General features: G+C 34.7%; 1 protein-coding gene across 3 annotated transcripts in view; it reads right to left on the minus strand.

Moving 5' to 3' along the window:
• Window positions 1-2,821: 2,821 nt before the first annotated feature.
• LOC129240536 (G-box-binding factor) overlaps window positions 2,822-21,175 on the minus strand; it is a 110,332-nt gene continuing 91,978 nt past the window's right edge. For all 3 annotated transcript variants that reach the window (XM_054876396.1, XM_054876395.1, XM_054876394.1), the window contains 3 exons: window positions 5,855-5,943; window positions 5,098-5,788; window positions 2,822-5,011 (listed from right to left, as the gene is read on the minus strand). In XM_054876396.1, the coding sequence (XP_054732371.1) occupies window positions 4,016-5,011; window positions 5,098-5,788; window positions 5,855-5,943 (1,776 nt within the window). In that variant the 3' untranslated portion in view covers window positions 2,822-4,015. The remainder of the gene's footprint in view (window positions 5,012-5,097; window positions 5,789-5,854; window positions 5,944-21,175) is intronic.

The following is a 21,175-nucleotide window of genomic DNA, read 5'->3' on the forward strand; positions in this document are numbered from 1 at the left end:
TGAAATGTTAGAGCGGCGGTGGAATGATTGCGTTGTTCGTGATGGAAATTACGTTGATGAAAAAGGTAATTTTGAACAACCAAAAAACCTGTTTTCTTTGTATGGTCCTGTGCAGTCCATGTGCTTTTTCATACATAACCCTCCTTGTATGTATAATTTATGAAACCAAAAAGGCAAAGAAAAAACTGAACTTTTAAATTCAAATCAGTGTGTAGGGTGTTGGAGTACGATTCGAGTTACTTTTTATGCCTTTTCTTACTTTTACAGTATGCAGAAAAATAAGCATTCACAACGTACCTTTACTGAACAAATCGCCTAACGATTAAAACTGATTTTTTTTTACTTTATCTTTTGAAATTATGACAGTCTTGATGCAAACGAGCGACATTTGCTCGAAATAATATCTGCGAATTTTAACAAAACAATGCAAATCGGCTTAACTCATTATATGTCGAAAGTACTAATTGCTGGCCTATAATTTGATTTCTTTTTATTTAAAAATAAAAGTTAAATTTAAATATTAAAAATATTTATGACACATAAAAGAGACGTTAAGCAAAAACTGTTACAGTGAATAAAGCTTTTTGATAATGAAAAGTTCACATATGTATACAGCATTTTGATTACACGGTGCAACACTGAAAATACACCTGACAAATTACACACTGTAGGTTGTTTATATGGTCGAATAATGCATAAAAATATTTTTGTTATTTTTGTTGTACCCTCCAATTTTTATTTATTTATAAAAAAACCGTTTTTTCAGACTTTGCGCGGTAATCTACGGATATCTCGGTCATTTTTTCACCGATTTTCAATATTTTATATGTTTTGAAAATGATATTGTCAGACCTTTCAAATGATGTACAACAAGTAATTATTCAAACTAGTAAGTTCTGATTTTTATTTGATTAAACCTGGAGAAAGTGTTTTTTTTATCTTTTTTTTAACTTTAACAATTTTTTATTGCATAATTTTACAACAAAATTAAAGATGTTTGTTAATATTCTTTGAGTGCATTTATTAACGAAGAAATTAATGTATTACTTTTAATAATCGGACAAAAATTGCGTAAACTACGTTAGTTTTTCGTTAATAGAAAATATGGTTTCGTAGCAGTTAGCACTTCGGGATACTTTATACTGTTACGTGTTTTGAAGCGCTGACCTTGAAGGTTGGTTTGGCAAAAGTAGCAGTCTTCTGGTCTGTGAATGACTTGATGATGCCAAACCATTGGGCTCGAAAATGGCAAACGATCTTGAGATTTCCACTTTTTAGTGATATGGAGCACGTGGAACATATATATTCTGGTTCATACCAGCGACTTTTACTATAATTGCGCTCAAAGTGAAGATTGTATGCTTCAACCACGATAGTATTTGTTTTTAATTCACGGCGATGTTGTTTATCAACAAATAAACCGCAAACGTAGCAGAAATTATTGCGTTTGTCACACATCTTTAACTAACTTATAAACAATTTTAACAAAAAAACACACTTGAGAAAAACGCGATTTTGGAAGAAGGAGATAAAAAGGCACTGCCAACCAAAGACTGGTCTAATAGCTGTTTCAGACTAAGGTGCGTTTCATAACTATAGGACACATAACATGAATATTTAATCTTTACTCCAAAAATATGTAGGTACTCTGTAAAAATAAATGAATATATGGAATAATACCGTTATTCTTCTTAGTATCAATAAACAACAACTTTTCATCGTGGTGTTTTTGTGTTTGTTTGTACCGTTACTTTGAGCACGAGTCAGAGCAATTCGTTACTACTTTTGCCGTTTCATAACTATAGAACGCATTAGGAATTGAAGCTTTAAAGTGCATTTATGTGTTCGCTGAGTACAACTTTTAATTTAAATCGTTTTTTAAGTAAATAAATATCAATATGCCACGCGGTTCAAAACTTACCGAATTAGAGAGAGGTAAAATTACTGCGTGGGAGGAGGGTCTCTGCGCCTCAGAAATCGCGCGAAAATTATGTCGCAAAATTATGTAGAAACACGTTTGTAATTTATGATAAATTGTCATTGTTAAACATTTATTGTCAATACATAAAGAATGCAGTGATTTTTCCAAGTAAATAATCATTAAAGACAAAAATTATGGCTCCACAAATGGATAGATATTCAAAGCATTTTTTTCTATTTACGGAAAACTAGCGTAGTTTACGCAATTTTTGTCCGATTATTAAAAGTAATACATTAATTTCTTCGTTAATAAATGCACTCAAAGAATATTAACAAACATCTTTAATTTTGTTGTAAAATTGTGCAATAAAAAATTGTTAAAGTTAAAAAAATGATAAAAAAACACTTTCTCCAGGTTTAATCAAATAAAAATCAGAACTAACTAGTTTGAATAATTACTTGTTGTACATCATTTGAAAGGTCTGACAATATCATTTTCAAAACATATAAAATATTGAAAATCGGTGAAAAAATGACCGAGATATCCGTAGATTACCGCGCAAAGTCTGAATAAATAAAAATTGGAGGGTGCTACAAAAATAACAAAAAAATTTTTATGCATTATTCGACCATATAAACAACCTACAGTGTGTAATATGTCAGGTGTATTTCGTTTTTTTTTTTTTTGTAGCACTGTGTTATTAATACACACACAAATGGGGCATATAAAGTTTAAGTTATAGAATTTGGAAATATTAAAAAAGAATTATATGTGTTTTTCTTTTATAAACATTTTTCAACGAATAATCTAGAAATTTTTTGGTATCGCGAATTTATTCTCTTTGATGTTTTGTTAATTCACTTCTTACAAACCAAAAATAAAAATAAATAAAAAGCAATGTAATGTTTAAACTTTTTGAGAATTTATTTTTGCTATCTGCTTGATGAAATAAAAATTATAATAGCATACAGCATATATGCATATGTGTTTGATTTAATTATCCATTTACTTCTACTTTCGCTCTATTTTATGCTAATTAAAATCCATTTTTTAAATAATCTTTGCTTTTCACTTACAATACATACATACAGTATCCATAACGCTAACATTAACTATGCTAACATTTATGTTTATTTACATGTATTTGTTTTACTTAAATATAAAAATATTTTATCCGATAATAACCTTTAGAAATTAAACTCGTTTAAAAACGCAACAGCAGCATCTAACAACATAATGAGAATGGGCGCGCAGTGCGAATACTTGTGTGCCTTAATTTTGCCAGCGTGTTGAGTTCGATAATTATTTTAATATAATTTGCTAATAGAGGCATTTATGTACATATACATATGTACGTGTATACATATTAGATAAGAGCATGAACACAATACACTCAGTTTCCTTCACGTTTTGCCTTTTGGCTTCGAACAAAATTTGCTGATAATTGACTAAAATAAATTTGGAATAGTTACAAATACAATAAACAAAAAAAAAAAAATGTAATAGTTAGTAAATTAATTTACAAAGTATAAAAATTTGTATTAAAATTGTTTAGGCCGTGCATAAATATGAATAATCTAAGCTTAATACAATCATAGAAAATAATTTATTTTTAAAACCTCGGCTGGCAGAGCACACTCGGCGGCAACCACTGCGCGTTATGATATAGTACACATACGAACTACTTACATACAGTGAACTTAAAATTTGTGTGTTTTAATTTCGTTTTACTTTTTATGCTGTTTGCCTCTACTGCTGCGTTTGGAAATGATGTGAATACATAGTTCTATGAAACCAGCGTACAAAGTAGTTCGATAGTCAACATAAATAATCAAAACTGTTGTGCAACATATTGCATCATATGTATATGTATGTGTATATACACATAGACATACTTATTCTTCCAATTTTCCTCCATCGCCCTTACGCATACAGGAATTTGTTGCTAGTTTATGCACAACTTATTCACGCTGCGCTGTACCCTTGTCTTTTTTCGTCGTCTTCATTCTTCCAACTCTTCTGCGACTTTTCTTTTGCCTATGCAATCTCCGCAATTTCGATGCCTTCGTCTGTCAAGCTTGCTAATCGCTGCCGCTATGTTGTTGTAGTTGGCGTGCAAGATTTGCAGTCTTTGCTGTTACAATTGCAACTATTGCCATCAATGGGCGTATTTGGCGTACGCGAACGTGTTGCCGCTGCAGTCGGTGGATAGCAATCCATTGCCACCAAGCTATTACGGCTACTATTTCGCTCGGCAGCGCCAGTAGTCGCCAAATTACAGCTGCTACTCTTGAGCGATTGCAATGATGTGGTAGGCGTGGCACTTTCGGCAACAATGCTGTCTAATAGCATTTGTTGCTGTTGTTGCTGGTATAAACGCTGCTGATGCTGGTGGTGATGATGATAGTGATGGTGGTGGTAGCCACCAATGGGCACCGTCACCGAGAGTGGGGGTGTTGGTATACGCTCAATTGTTGCGGGTGTAGCTGTTGGCGAGACGCCGATAGTAGTCAGTAGTTGCGTACTGGGTGCCAGACCTGCAGTTATTGACGGTGGCGTGGACGATTGTGATGAACTGGCGCCATAACTGCAAGCGGTCGTTTTCAGCGTTGCTGCTGTCGATATTGGTATGGATGGTATGGGGGCCGATGACAGTGACGAAGCTGATGAGGATATGGATGCGGAAGGCGATATGGCTGTAGCTGCAGCGGATGTGGCGTTAGTTCCACCAGTTGCAGATGCTATCGACGACGCTGAGGACGATGCTGATGCGGGCATGGACGATATCGACGCGGACGAGGCCAGCGAAGAGCAAGCTGACGTGGAAGAGGATGACGATGATAATGCTGTAGGCGATTTGGGTGAACTTTTGCGCGAGAAAAGCTTTGTGATCACGTTTGGCTTTGATTTTTGTGGCTGTTGTTGTAGTGGCTGCGACGCGGCTGTAGAACTACCTGCCACCGCATACAGGGTCATATTGGATCCGCTGAGCGCCGAAAGCGCACTAAAATTATACGATGATTGTTCCGGAACGTCCTTTATCGTTTTATTCGGTGGTGGCTTGATATAGGAACGCGTTAATTCCGATTGCTAAGACACGAAAAGTAGGAAGAATATTGAAATGTATATTAGCACAGAATTATTGCAAGCAAAAGCATTAAAAAATCTTTGCTAACCTGATAGCTTGCGCGTATTTGCATACTGCGATCCTGACCCCATTCGCTGTCCGGTAACGGTACATGATGTGGGCATCGCGGCGTCACTTGCTGGTTCAGCTGCTTCGCTTGCTGATAATGCTGATGGTGATCGATGCTGTGACTGTTGCAGGAGCTATTGCTGCCGCAGGAACTGCCCGTTTTGCTGCTGTCATAGCCGCCAATGCTACCACTCCCGCTGCCCATGCTGCCGTATTTGAGCGTGGCCGCCTCAATGCCACCGCGCATGAAATTGCTGCTGCTATTGCTATTGCTAATACTTGTATTGCTACGTGCTGGCATGTTGCTACTGGGTGCATTATTCCCACTGCCGCCCACTAACTTCTGCTGCTGCTGTTCTCGTTGTTGCGCTGGCATGCGCTGGTAATGTTGTTGTTGCTGGTTATGGTGGTGACGTTGTTGTTGCTGCTGCTGGTAATGGTGATGATGCTGTTGCTGTTGATGGTGGGAATGTTGATTGTGATGTTCTTGATGTAGTTGTTGTTGTTGTTGTTGCAGTTGATGAGTGTTGCTGTCGCCACCGTTGGCAGTGGCCATACAACTGCTCGTACAGCTACTGCTAGTGTTGTTGCTACGGATCACAGTTTCGCTACGTACTAAAATCTCTCGCGCCGGCAGCGTTTCCACTCGCATTCTACAGCTGTATTGCCCTCTGGGGAGAGGAAAGAGCAGAGAGTTAGCAAGTTTTTATATAAAATGTAAAATTACGTCATATTACCTATCGTCAGGTGGTGAGTTAAGTGTTGTGCGGGTCGGAACGCCGAGCCGCTCCATTCCCGCGTAGCCGGCAGTCTGTACCGATAGCATCTGCAATGAAAAGTAGAAGAAATACATTAATTAGATAGTTTAGTTTAATATTCAATCTAAGCATTTATGAGCCATATTCTTAACGGGAGAAAACGTAGAACGACTACACGATCGCCCTGCATTATGCGAGGGAAGATACCTACTTTTAAGCAGAGCTGAGTGTAGCAGCAAAGTGGAAGATACGAGAGCTGTTTTTCCCACGTCAGTCGGTTCTACGTAACCGGAACGACTATCACTTTAGCAGCATCCCCCGTATAAGTATGGGTAATGATTATGCTTTTACAGCAATAACTGTTCTAGTTTAAAAGTGAGTAGAAGTTTTGAAGACATGTGACATCATAAAAGCCAAATGCAGTTCTAGGTGTGCTGTCAAAATTGTCAGCAGCCACATCTAAATAATCTAACTTGACATAATCTAGTAAATTCAATAGGCGTAGAGGGATTTTGGCTCTGAATAAACTGAAGAAGCTTCGAAGCACAATTTAGTCGAAGCACAAATTAATACTGTTTGGAAGCAGACAAATGAGATTTAATATGCTTCGCGTCTCTATACTTTTTTCGAAAGTTCCGTACCATTTCTAAATTTAAAAAAAATATTATACATATATTATTCATCGAAAGGCAATATATTTTTGTAAAAAGTGGCGCAAAATTAGTCACCCTATCAGAAGATTTATAATTTTTGAAAACAGCGTCGTACGTCAATCATATTTGACAATTGAGAACTTGACAATTGCAGTACTATAAGATCAAATTTAAGATTTTTGTGATAAACAATTTTTTTTATTTTGCAAAAAATTATTCAAGAACAAAGTTGGATGATTAATTTTGCGCCACCCCGCGTACAATAATTAACATGCGTGCAATAACTTTTGCAGATGTTTTTCCCACACTCCTTTGAAAGCCAGATTCATTCAAAAACCGAGTTGCTTTAAATGAGAAGCAAAAAAATTTCATAATGTGTACTTTTGTTGGAGTAGTAGGTGGACAGGAACCGACGAACACAATTATGCACAGTCAACAACAATAACCGAACATAATCACAATTGCTTTGGTTTCAGCCACAAAATTTTAGTTCGGTTCCGGCCGAACATTTCGATATATTATTTTTTTCTCAAAATGTCAATTACTGCTGGCAACCCTTCGACCCAAACCACTGACTGAGAATCGACACAGGCGGAGATGAACTACTCAGTTGGAAAACAGGAGGAAATCAGGAGCTGAAATTGGCTAAAGTTCGTCTTGGCCTTAAAATCGATGTTCGCTCGTTCTCTAATTCAGGCACATCTAAGGGATCGAAATGGTAACGTAGGACCGTTTGTTGAATACATAATACAAAGTAACCGTGAACGTAGTTAATGCACTAATTTTTTCGTTTCTTTAAAAAAAAAATTATTTTAAGGCTAATTTTTTGGTTGAATTAAAAACAAATCACAACAAATCGGACAGGCTCTGTAATTCCACACTGAGCGAATTAAAATGCGATTGCCAGAAAATTTCAATGGTATTCATTCCGAAGTTAATTTCAAAACCGGCTGGAGTAATTCGTTTTTCAGAACACCACTCGAATCTAGGTTTATTTTCATAACCTTACTTATTTACTTTATTTAATTAAAATTGTATAAGTAATTAAAAAATAATTGAAGTAAATTATACTACTCGGGCGCAGCAGAACTTAAATGATGGTGCTTTGCGCGGCATATAATGATTTTAGTTTCGTCGATGGGTTTTTGCATTCTTAATCCACGTCGTAAAGAAGAAATGTTATTTTATTTCATTAATGTTTTCATTTATTGCATTCCAAAAAAGAAGTAATTTACATTAATTGTTATTCCATTATTATTATTATTATTTTATTATTATTAATTTCATTGTACATTTTTTTATTACGAATATTATTGCAAATTTTTCAATTCAATTATTTATTATGTTGTGTTTGGTATAATAAAGCGTTAAATAGACTTGACTGACGTAAAAGAATTCAAAATTGAGCTAGAGTTTAAAATGCCCTTTTCAACCTGTAACAATTTTCCTACCGCACTTAATTTTCCACTCCGTAACAAAACAAACACTTCTGCCTTTCCGAACAAATAGAAACCCTTTGAAAGCATACAATAAATATTTAGTAAGGCACAGTTGGCGATTACAGGCGTTTGCAACACCAAACTTACACCTCGACAATAATGCGAGTACATACCCACATACCTACATATATTCAGAAACACAAAATGCAGCAAATGAGAACAACACGTTTGTCAGATTATTTTTTCTTCTGTTTTTATAATTTTTTATTTCATTTTTCTTTGCTGCAGACTGAGTGTCTGAGAAGACGACGAAATTAACGTTGTTTGTCGGTTATTACTATTCCTGTTTGTCTGTCTGACTGACTGTGCCAGACTGCACTGATTGCGTCTTCGTATCTCTTTTGTTACTTCTTGCGGATTTTTAGTTTTTTATTTATTTGTCTGGTAACTGTATTTCAACGGGTAAATATGTACGTACTTAAGTATATACACACATATGTATTCAAGTATGTATGTATGTGCTTGTGAGGCATTTCTAGTAGTCACTTTATCTGTCCGTCGGTTGCTGTGCGTGTATTTCCTTTTTTGATTTTTGCTGCCGGCAACTAAGAACAGCAGGCAGCATGTTGACGTTGCAGTTGCCTCAGTTGGCGAAATTCCAAGAATAAAAATAAAAAACCAAACCAAAAAATAGTAAAGAGCTAGCAAATAAATACAAAAACAAATACAAACATTAGAAAATGGTGAAAATTTTGAAGGAGGAAACTGTATATAAGCAAGCAATACAGACACCTACAATTGTACGGGCATATGTATATACATATGTAGGTATATGCACGTATGTGGGTATGATTTCGGTTTTGACGCAAAAGCGCATTCTTATCATCAGACATATAAGTACGTATGTACATACATACATACATATGTGCTTACTAATGTTTATTGGTATTTGGTTGACGCGCTAGTCTGCTGCTGTTTGTGATGGTTTCGAATTTGGTCGGAACTTAAATATTTTGTATGTATACATCTTATATATAAAAATGGAGACGTTTTTTTCTGTTCGTTAGTCGCCGATTCACGCCTAAACGCATTCACCGATTTCAATCAAATTTTCACAGATCATTGGTATTGGTCCATAGATGGTTTATGTGAAGTTTTAAAGAAATCGGTAAAAGTATGCGTGCGTTGTGTAAGTGTGAAAAATACAATATTTGCGTGTTTCCCTTTTGCGGACATTACGTATACGGAATGAGAATACACGCAAATGAATAGAATATACACAGTCATGAATAACATTGTTTCGATGTCGGGTGCCGTATGCGACTGTATTATTCGTAACGCAATAGTTGTCCTCTCTTTTCTTTCCTTTTTATGCATGCATGACACGGCATCAAAGCACATTGCTTTTTTTTTAAGTGGAAAAATATTTTGAGCCTCATTTGAACGTTTTATGATTTAGATAAAATAAAAATTCGTTAAATATATTTGATTCCATTAATAACCATAAGCCTGTATTTTTCGAAGCTCAAAGTTTTTGGACAAATATTGAAACGTTTACTTAAATTAAATGTTAAATACATATATGTATATAAATGCTCAAATGTAAAAGTTTAGATGGATTTAAAATATACGAAATTATTCAGCGGTTGAATCCATACATTTTTTGAAATCCATCATATGGATCGACAGTCGCCATAAATGTTTTGTTTCAAAAATAAAATGTGTTAATTTGATGGTAGCTCGAGTATTAAGATCAGGTTTCTATTAGTATAACTTTGTTCATGGGTTTGCGTAATTTTTCTGTGATGAAAGTCTAAAACCAAGAAAAGAAAACGCGAAAGCCGACGAGCAAAATGTAAAAAATAAATCCTCCTGCATGTATACACATATACTCGAAAAAGTTATGCTAACACTTTTTTCATGCATTTACGTAGACAATTTTATATGGGCAAACGTACGTTTACGAGATAAATGCCTAAAAGCAGGTATAACTAAAATAGCGCTCTCAGGCATTTCTGTTACAATTCTTCTGTAAATTTCATGCTCCAAGTGTTCGAGCATTGGTATAGCGCTGAAGACAAATGCTCAGGATATAATACAAAAATGCATATTTACTTGATTTCACATAGTAATATTATCATTGTTAAAAGAGAACAAGTTTGTATTAGGTAATAATTAAATAATGCAACCTTATGTGCTGCTTTGACGAGTGGGAAACCCAAAATAAATAATTATATTTGTATGTGTGTTTAAAAGAGTTGGATTATTTTGTGAGTGTAAGCAGTTTCAAAGTCAAAGAGTAGTTGCAACATTAAAAAGTACCTGAAACACATTTTCATTTAACAACTAAAATCGCAAATATGAGTGTGTTTTTCATTGTTGTTTTTTTTTTTTGGGAAAAAATTTATAAAAATAAAATATATTGTGCGTAAAATTTTAATAATCAGTGAAAATAAAAAAACGGTGGTTTCGTTGTTGTTGTTAGCGATTGTAATGCACATTGTAAGTTTTTCATGTTTTTTTGATTAAATTCATTACTTTTCAATTATTTTGTTTTAACTTATTGGAAATCAACTTATGCGGCCAAAAGAATTAGAAATTTAATTTGAACAATAGAAAAAAGAAAATTATATTACTTACTGGAATGGGAAGAGTTTTGCAACAATGCAAATTAAATGTGTGGGATGAATGTGCAATGGCACATAAAAAATCAGTGGAGGCATTGGATAGAACTTTGAAAGATTTACGTAATAATCAAGAAATATTTGGTGGTGCTTTAATATTATTGTCTGGTGATTTTCGTCAAACTTTGCCAGTAATTCCCCGTTCAACACCAGCAGGTGAATTAAAAGCATGTTTAAAGACATCCCATTTATGGAGGCACGTAAAAACTTTGACTTTGAAAACAAATCTGCGAGTTTATTTGCAAAATTATGCATCGGCTGAAGAATTTTCAAGACAACTTCTGAAGATAGGAAATGGACAAATTCCTATTGATGCTGCTATTGGCTTAATCACTTTGCCAGATAATTTTTGTAATTTTGCACACACGAAACAAGAATTAGTTTCAAGTGTTTTTCCAAATATTGCGCAAAATTATCAAAATCACAATTGGTTAGCTGAAAGAGCAATACTGGCTGCGAAAAATAAGGATGTTCGTCAATTGAATGCGAATATTTTAAATGATATGCCTGGTGAGATTCTAACATTTAAATTAATTGATACAGTTATAAATCAAGATGACGCTGTAAATTATTCAACAGAATTTGTAAATTCCTTGGATTTACCTGGACTGCCGACTCATCGCTTACATATTTAAAGTTGGTGCACCAATTATTTTACTTAGCAGATTAGCAGAAGCAAAAAGGTCATTAATAATCTTATTGAAGCAACAATTTTAAAAGGAAAATTCAAAGGTGAAGACGTATTGATTCCGCGTATTCCGCCGATTCCACCAGATTTAGCTTTTGACTTCAAAAGATTGCAATTTCCAATACGTCTTGCATTTGCAATGACAATATACAAAGCACAAGGACAATCGCTGGAATTATACGGAATTGGCTTAGAATATCCATGCTTCTCCCACGGACAATTATATGTATCATGTTCACGTGTAGGAAAGCCATCAGTTCTGTTTATTTATACCACAACTCAGGGCAAAACAAAAAATGTAGTTTACGAAAAGGGTTTGCGTTAGTTTAAGTTTAAAATTAACATTAATTTTATGTAAAAAAAGAATAAATACACATAGAGTGAATCTAAATCGAGTGTTCATTATTCATTTATAATTTTGATATGCCTAGCGAAGCAGGCAGAGGGTCCGCTAGTATTATTATATTATTAAAAGTCTATTCAAGCGTTGAGTGAATTTAAGCAGCGTCCAGGTCAACCGGTTGAGGCGACATACGCCTACAATTGTGAAAAAGTCGAAAAATTTGTTCTGTAACCCTTGCGAGCAATTTTAACACCCTTCAATGTCTGATATGTCTGGGCTCAGCGGAAATCAAGTGAAAGTAACCATTTCAGAAGCGACAGCTCTCATCAAGAAGCCACACAAATTTTTGAATCTCTCTAGCAAGAACATCTGCAAATGGTTATCTAAGAACGATACTTTGGTGTAGGCAGAAGGCTGTAATTGCTTATAACTGCTTGCAAAGTGCTAGTTAATTTAGATAACTTTTGGATAATAGTAAAATATTGGCAAGCCTGACGCAAGGCTATCCTATGTGAGACCAAATCGTTTATTCCTCCGGCGTAATAATTTCTCTAGCAGTTTTCAAAAAAATATATTTTTTATTGATCGTATAACAGTTAGCTGAAAGTTAAGAATATTCACGTTTGATATATGTATATTATGTACATATGTATAAGTACATACTATTTTCAGGTTCGAGTCTTGTTTCCTACAACATATCTTCATGAACAACTCTGCAGACAATGCTGTTATGGTTAAGAGAGGTCATCAAAACAAAATACATATATACAACGAATATTTTAGGGACTAAAAAAAGGGGGGAGAGAAAAATCGTTGATTGTGTTTAGTCCTTTTATAATACTTCAGATGTCAAACGAAATACATACATACACGCGCATCATTACTACTTTTAACATTATCTCTTAAATGAAAATAATAAGAATGAGTAGTCGTGGTTTGGGGCTTTGGCATACCATAAGAAAAACCTTAATTATAATTTATGCAACTCTAATTCTAGTCAATAAGAAATATATATCTACTTATATGTAACGCTTACAGCCCTTGTGGGGCTCACTCCTTTTATTTGTGGTGCGCGTTTTTATGTTTTTCTAAAAATGGAAGGGCCTATTAGAAACACCTTTTCCTTTCATTTCTTGTTTCGTGCCCGAGCTTGCCGTCAATAAGTCAATAAGAAGTAGCATTCGTAATATTTAACAATGAATCTTAACGTAACATTGTACATTATTAATATCGTCAGATCTGCATATGCGGAATCTCAAATTTGTTAGACTTCAAAGTTCATTCCGCCCACTGATTCGTTTGGCATGGTTGGATATGTATTTTCACTTATACTTCTTTAAAGCTTTCCAGTTAGTGCCAAAAACAAAAGAAATTTCATCAAGTAGTTTTAATAAAAAAAATTTCCCTCATACTTTGTATGCAAATATGTACTTATATATTAACTACGGACGTTTGATAACTACATTTGTGATAGCAAGAATTTATAGTAAGACTTAATGAATTTTAACAAAGATGAAGAAAATTTATATCGTACATAATTTCTGTAGATATGAATCAGTACATACATATGTACATGTTTGTAGTCGAAAGCAAAATAAAACTATATTAAATCTGTCCGAATGTTGCGCATAGCAGGAATAATACAAAAGAAAAACGGCAAATAAATAATTCAAATTGCACCCATCACTGCGCACCAAAGGCGAGTAGCAAAATTTCATGAATGAAAAACTTTTTTGGAAACGAAGTGAAATAACATTAATACCAAATTAAAAATAAATAAAAATGGCCAAAAATAAATGGCCAAATCAAACAAAATGAAATTATTTCTTTTCAGAAATCTTTACAAAAATGTTTTTGTTGCGTTGAAATTCCATAGGGCATCGAGTACAAATGTATGTGTGTGTGAGTAATTTTCTTTTATTTATTATTACTTGTGCAAATGTATTATGTATATATATGTGTGTGTGTGTGATATGTGTGAGACGTAGGTGTTGCTTTCCTACCTCACTGACGCAACCAACTTTCGGTTGCACCGCGGCCACCCGCGGAAGGCGCGCTTGTTTCAAATTTGTTGACTTTTTTTGTTTTTTTGCTGCCAGACCAGCTCTTAGACCGGCAGTCGGACAGTATGTCTGGCTGCCGTTGCTTCATAGAGTCAGCGGATCATAGCTGCTGGCAGATATAACAGAATGACTTAACCCCTTTAAAACGCTATGCTTTAAACGCTGTGCTTTGAAATATTTGCAACGATTGCTACTTTGGTTATTCACACTGTGTGGCGGGAGTGGTGGTAGTGGTTCGCTTGATGTTGACTGGGCATTTATTATTTATTATTATTTACGTTTCTTTTTTTTCTTTTCGCCTGTCTGCATTCTTCGCCGCTGTTTTAATTTTTATTTGTTTCAATTTTTTTTTGTTTTTTTTTTGTTACATTTAGTTCTTTGCTTTCTTTGAGTTTCCTCGTACCGTTTTGGTGTGTAAACATAATTTAGTTACTGTTACTATCTGCGAGAAGGTTTTTTTTATACATATTTGTTTAAGTCAAGTCGTTCCTTAATTAGCTTTAGTGAAGTTATAAAAATAAAAATAAAATAACAGCCACCTGTAGAAGTATAGTTAAATGTAGCAATTCCTTTATATAGATTTTAAATATTTTCTGTGCGCAGAATTTATGTAAATACTTCTAATACTTTTCGACGCAGGATTTTTAATGCAAATAACCCAACTTAAGGGGAAAGATACCTGAAGAGTTTCGAAAAAAACTTTGTTTTTTATAAAATGTTAATATAACCCTTTAAGAATATGTCAAAAAAAATTTAGAACGTAAATTTAAGTATTTCTTATATTATAGATCGTCAACCGTGACGACTCTATTCTTTGCGTTCGAGCGCTGGGAGAGGAATTTTCATGTATTCAAACTTTAGACGCGTTTTTCTCAAAATTATATTTTTCGAATTGGCGTACACGATAATTCGAAAAGTTATAGACCGATCTCCCTGAAATTTTGCACACATCTTTTTTACGATATTACTTTCTATGTAAATTTACAAGTTTTTGAAAATTTTTCGAAAAAATAATTTTTTCCAAGAAAAAATTGTAGGAAAGTTCGCCCCAAAATTAATTTTTTTTGAGTCATATTTTTCCGCGAATTTTATATTATTTTTTCCCGTTTGTTTTAATTCATATAGAAATTATGACATTAATCTACAAAAAAAGTTTTGGTTTTTTGTATTAAGGAGGTTTTTTGTATTGAGAAACCCCGCTGCGACCTTCCTGGAAGAATTGAGTGTACATCCGCTATTTTAAATGATTCAAAAAAAAAAAAATTATATTATTTTAATGTATAAACTGTTTTCCAATTTTGAAAAAAATATATTGACTTCTTCATTTTAAATAATTTGAATGAAAATCAGGAAAAATATGACTGTTTACAGGTATCTGCCCCCTTAACAGGAATTATTTTATTTTACAAATTAATATTCTAAAATATACAGCATTTTGAGATCTTTGTCATAAAAAAACTAGCGTATGAAAACACTCAACGCCAAAATAAGTCAGAGAGTAATTTGAAATACTTCAATACAAAACTTGTATTAATTTATATTAAGAAAGTAGCAATACATCTCCTTCTTTTTCTTCCAGTCCTCAATTTCTCGTGGGACATAGGGTATCAGTCACGCCTGCGCGCCACTTAGTGCAGTTTTTGGCAATGCACTTTAATTCGCGCCAGCTCTTCCTGATGCTTTTAGTTTCCCTTTAGACTTATTATTATTATTATTATTATTGAAAAAGGATAATATAATTATGCCTTAACAATCTAGAGAAAGCGTTAGCAACTAAGGCCATCAGCTTCTTAAAATTAATTTATTTCTACTATGTGTACAAATAAGACTTATGTATATATATATCACACTTCAAAATAAATGTTTAGTTTAGTTATAAATCTTATAAATTCTTTTATGTTGGTGTGTGTTACATTTGAGAGCAATTCCCTTATATTGGGGTTGGTCATAGATTGGCGTATTGTTTCAAGCGCTAGGCATCCTTCGATTATATGTGGTATTGTTAAGTTCGCATCGTAGCAAAAATAGCAGAGTGGTGGTTGGACGTTTTGGAAGAGATGTTGTTGGGTTAGCCTGGTGTGTCCTAGACGGAAGCGGGTGTAAATAATCTGTTGCCTTCTTGTTATATTTGTTGGTAGTGTTGTTGGCTGACGAGTTGGGTTTATCTGCTTGTAGTAATGAGTATATTCAGACCATTGGGTAATTTCATTTCTTAGGCAGTTTTTGTAAGCCAGTTTTTTAATGTCCTTTTTGTTGATGGTGTTGATGAGTTTAACTGGGGATTTCGTAGCTAATTTGGCAGCAGAGTCGGCAAGTGTATTACCTTGTATTCCGATGTGGCCTGGAACCCATAATAGCTTGATTTTTTCGGTGTATTTAATAAGAATGTCTCTTATCTGTGATATTGTTGGGTCGGCAAAATTAGCATTTAAGATTGCTTCGATTGCTCCTAAGGAGTCGCTGCATATAAGGTATCGGTGTTTATGTTTTGCGGCATATCGGCAGGCAAAGAAGATTGCTGTTGCTTCTGCTGAAAAGACTGATGAGTACCATGGTAGTACTGCAGATAGGATTGTTGAGGTATCGTCCACTACGCTACACCCAATGATATTACTGTTTTTGGATCCGTCTGTATATAGGGCTCTCCAGTTTACATGTGAGTTGCGTATATTTAGAAAGGATTGTAAATATACTGATATAGGTGTAGTTTCTTTTTTGTATTTCGTTAGGTCGAGCATGATGGAGTTTTTTTCCAGAGTCCAAGGAGGTGCACGAAGTGGGAGTGTTGGTAATGGAGTAATTGATATATCTTCCTCTTTTACCAATTCTATAAGTTTCTGCAGAGTAGAAGTTCTCCTCGTATTACGTTTTCTTTTTAATCTTTTTTTCAAAATAGCTTGAACTGGGGATCCTTCGTTATATGCCAACTTAAAGATCATCCCTGTATTGATGTAAACTATCCGACCCTTTAGTGTTGGGAGTCCAGCTTCTGTTAATATATTTATGATGGGGGTGGTACGAAATGCTCCAATGGCCAGTCTTGCTGCTGTATGGTAGATTGATGATAATTTTGATAAATTTCTTTTTGATGTTAGGGAAAATATTGGAAGGCCGTAATCTATTTTAGCTAATATTGTCGCTTTTATAATTCGCACAAGTGTGTTGGAATTGCTCTCCAATTTTATATTGCTTAAAGATTTTATTACATTCAATCTGCTTTGAAGTGAGTTGTGCAGATATGTGATGTGACCATTCCAGGTGTACTTATTATTAAACACTAAGCCTAGTATTTTAAGACTATTTACATTAGTAATATTGTTATTATTTATACATATGTTTATTTCTTGACAATTTTGTTTGTAGCAAATGTGTAGATGTTTAGATTTATTAGCAGATATAATTGTTCCGCTGGCATTACACCAATTAGAAATTTTTTGGAGTAAAGAGTTTGTTTGGAATAAGAAATTATCGATATTCCGAACAGTAGCAAATACGTAAAGGTCATCCGCGTAAATAACGTGGTTGAAAAACTTGTGTTCTTTTATAAGACAGCTTAGTCGGTCGAATGCTATGAGAAATAGGACTACAGAAAGGGGTGACCCCTGGGGGATGCCATTTTCGATTGGCCACTGCTCAGATATCTTATTGCCGACTTTGACACAAATTTTTCGATTTTGTAAGTAGTGGCGTATATAGTTAATAATTTTTGGGCCGACTTTCCAGTTTATTAGCTGTTCTATTATTGTATGTAAGCCAACACGATCGAAGGCCTTTTCCATATCTAACGAAAGTATTGAAAAATGATTCTTGCAGGAGATGGAGTTAGATATCTGTTCGTCGAGTGCTAGTAAAGCATCTATTGTGCCACATCCTGGTTTGAAGGCGGTTTGATGGTTTGAAAATAGTTTTTTTGTTGTTGCAAACCACATTAGTCTTCGTGCTATCATTTTCTCCATGACTTTTGATAAACAAGGTATAAGTGATATGGGGCGGTATCCCTCAATGGTATTTTTTGGCTTGTTAGGCTTAGAGATTGGAATAATTAAACTGGTTTTCCATTGTTGAGGGATTATGCTCGTTGTGAAAATTATATTGTAAAGGCTGCATAGTTTAGATTTTCCTATAAGCGGTAAGTTTTTGATGAGAGGGTAAGAGATGTTATCTAAGCCTGGGGTTTTGCCTTTAAGTGTCGAAATGCAAGCATTGAGTTCCAGTGGAGAAAAAGGGGCTTCTAATTGCATTGCTATCTTATCAGCTATATAGCCAGTGTTGACGGGGTTGGTATAAAGATTTTTTTTGTGGACAAATTCGTTGGAGAAAGTTCGGTTTTTAGAAAGTTCTGACCACGTTTTGACGAAGAAACGTCCGATTTCTTCATTAGAGGATGCGGAGGAGTTTTCGGATGTTTGTATGACATGTATTCTGTTCGAAGGGAAGTTACCGTGTAGGATATTAACCTTCTTCCAAAGAGTACTTGATGGGGTTTGGTGATTTATATCTCTGGTAAATTCTACGAAGCGTTCCCTTTTCGAAATTTTGGCTTCTCTTTTGAATTTGGCATTTGCCTTTTTGTATTCTAAAATATTTTCTTTTGTGGGGTTGCGCTTTGCAGTTTTCCAGAGATAAACTTTTTCGCGTCTGAGAGAGGATAAATTTTCATTCCACCAGTAAGTAACCCGACTGTGATGGTTTGGTGTACGAGTGGGAATTGATGCGTTCGCGCAAAGTTTAATTTTCCTTGTTAGGATTGCTGTTGATTGGTTGCTGTTGTTTATGTTTAGTGTAAGATTGTCAAAGTGATAATCTATGAGGGTCTGGTAGGTGGTCCAATCTGCTAGCTCTAAGTTGTAGCGTTTGGTATTATCTGTGTGTGGCAGAGTGTTGTGATTAAATAAGTTTAGTGAAATTGGGTAGTGGTCGCTGCCGTAAGGCTCATCAAAGATTTTCCATGTAGCAGCGATGTTGAGGGGAGGATTGCAGATGCTAAGGTCTATGTGGGTGTGTGTGGATCTTGTTGAAAAATGTGTTGGGGATTTGTCGTTAAGTAAAATCAAATTACTGTTTTGAATGAAGTTAGTTATTATTCTTCCTTTTTTGTTAAAGTTCGGGGAGCCCCAAAGCGGACTCCAGGCGTTTAAATCGCCCAAAAGCAAGGATGGGGTATTTGAGTTTGGAAAAAGATGCTGTAAATCAATTTCTGTGAGGCTATCTGTAGGCGATATGTAAGTACTAATTACTGTGAAATGGATATTAGATTTAATTTTAACTGAGATCGATAAAATATTGGTGTTCGTGTTTATTACAGTGTGTTCTAATGTGTTATTTATAAGCAGAGCAACTCCTCTTTTTGCTACAGAGTTTGGTTCTATATCGTTGTTTGTGTAGATAGAGAAATTTTTCGGTATTCTGTTTGATGGTGGGTTTGAGTGAAGGTGGGTTTCTTGCAGAGCGATTATATCGTATTTATTTTCTTTTATGAGTAAAGTGAGCTCATTATAATTATTCAGATAACCATTAAGATTCCATTGCAGAATCTTAAGTACCATGATAAGCAAACTGAGTGAAGTTTAGAATCTCTACTAGCGAAAAACTGGTTTTCGGTAGTAAGAGTTCTTTTTATTGTTCCATGTCGGCAGGTGAATTAGAGCCATAGTGATTGGGAGTTAGAGAGGAATATGAGTAATTATTGGGAAGCGTCATGTTATCAGTATTGTGTAGTTGTGGCGTGCTATTAATTATTTGAGACAAAAATGTTTGTACATTGGGAATAGTGAGATTGTTGCTGTCTGATAAAGAGAGGTTCATAGAGTTGCTATTTATTGTTGAGTTTATTGTTTGTTGGCTTGTGGGTGAACTAAGCATGTGGTTTTGAGTAGTTAAATGGTTTTCTATAGTATTTGTGTAGTTTGAGTTGTTAGAGAGAGGAATAGTATTGTTGGGTAAAGGACAATGATTTGGTGAGTTATCTTGGTTAACTGTATTCTGTGTTTCTATTATAGAGTTTTCTTGTTGAGTAGTGGATGGATTAAAAGTGGCTCTTTGAGTGGTTTCTGTGCTTTCAGTAGTATGGGAGGGATTTGGTATGTTGGGTATAGTCGGCAAGTTATTGTTGTTGTTGTTTTGAGTATATGTTTTCTGTTCTTTTGGTTTTGTTACCTTTTTTTGAATTGCTTCTTCTAGATTTTCCCGTGGGGAAATATATTCTTTTTGATTATGATTAACTGCTTCAGTGGCTTCGCGAAAAGAGCACTTGTTTAATGTTTTGTAGGTAAGTATATCTTTCCTCTTTTGTAATGTTGGACATTTGATGTTGTTGGATCTATGCTGTTGCTTACAATTAATGCACTCAACTTTTGTACATGGTGAGGGGTCGTGAAATGTAGAGGAACACACGTTGCATTTATTTTCAGATTTACAATATTTTAATGTATGACCTAAAGTATAGCAATTTTTGCATTGCATTGGGGATGGGATATAGGGCTCCACCTTTACTTTCAGCCAAGCTACATTGACTTCGACAGGAAGTTCGTATGCGTTAAAAGTAATAATATGCAAGGGAGTGTTTATGACTTTACCGTCTTTAAATTTAGTAATTTTTTTGCATTCTGTGGCTCCTTGGTTTTGTAGACCTTCAACGATTTCATTTTCTGTTAAGGTGGATAGAAAAGTAGAGTAAATCACACCTTTTATAGTATTGAGTGTGGGGTGAAGGCTCACTGAAATATCACATAAATTTGATAATTTGGTAGCTTTAAGAAATTTTGTGGTTTGTTGATTATTTTTTGTTAATATGAGGAGATCTCCATCTCTAGTAAATGAAATTGAGTTTGGCTGCTCTGTAGTGATTGATTCTAGGGCCTTTTGTAGTAAAAATATATTAAATGTTTTTAATGGTTTCGTGTTGTCTTTGTTTTTCACAATAATAAATTTTGGGCAAACTGTTGGGTTGACGTTTAATGGTTTGTTGTTTTTCTTGAGGTAAGGAAAGTCACGTGTATTGTTAAGGTTAAGGTTTTTACGTTTAGGGGGGGGCTCTTCCCCGAGAATTGCAAAGTAATTATGATCCCTCCCTCCTCGCTCTGAGGACATGGTGGATACTTTTTTTATTCACACTGCGTTTACTTATATAGTTAAGTTTCACGTGTTGGGTGTAAAATTAAACGAATGAAAATTAGAATAGCACTATACAACAACACAAAATTTGATCGCTTTGCTAGTATAGAGACACAGTAAGAAGATGTGAACTGGTAGACAGTCAATTACTCACTGTTCCCTTTAGACTGTTCACCTCCAGCTTTCCCTTGACCTACTAAGCTTGCGACCAGCATTCGCAACATATAACGCTTATCAAAACGCAATCAAAAAATAAATGCCATGGTTACCACATTAACTAATTTGTCCGAATTATTTTACAATGCAAAATTTTACTA

This window comes from Anastrepha obliqua, chromosome 3 (genome assembly GCF_027943255.1).
Source record: "Anastrepha obliqua isolate idAnaObli1 chromosome 3, idAnaObli1_1.0, whole genome shotgun sequence".
NCBI classification, from domain to species: domain Eukaryota; kingdom Metazoa; phylum Arthropoda; class Insecta; order Diptera; family Tephritidae; genus Anastrepha; species Anastrepha obliqua.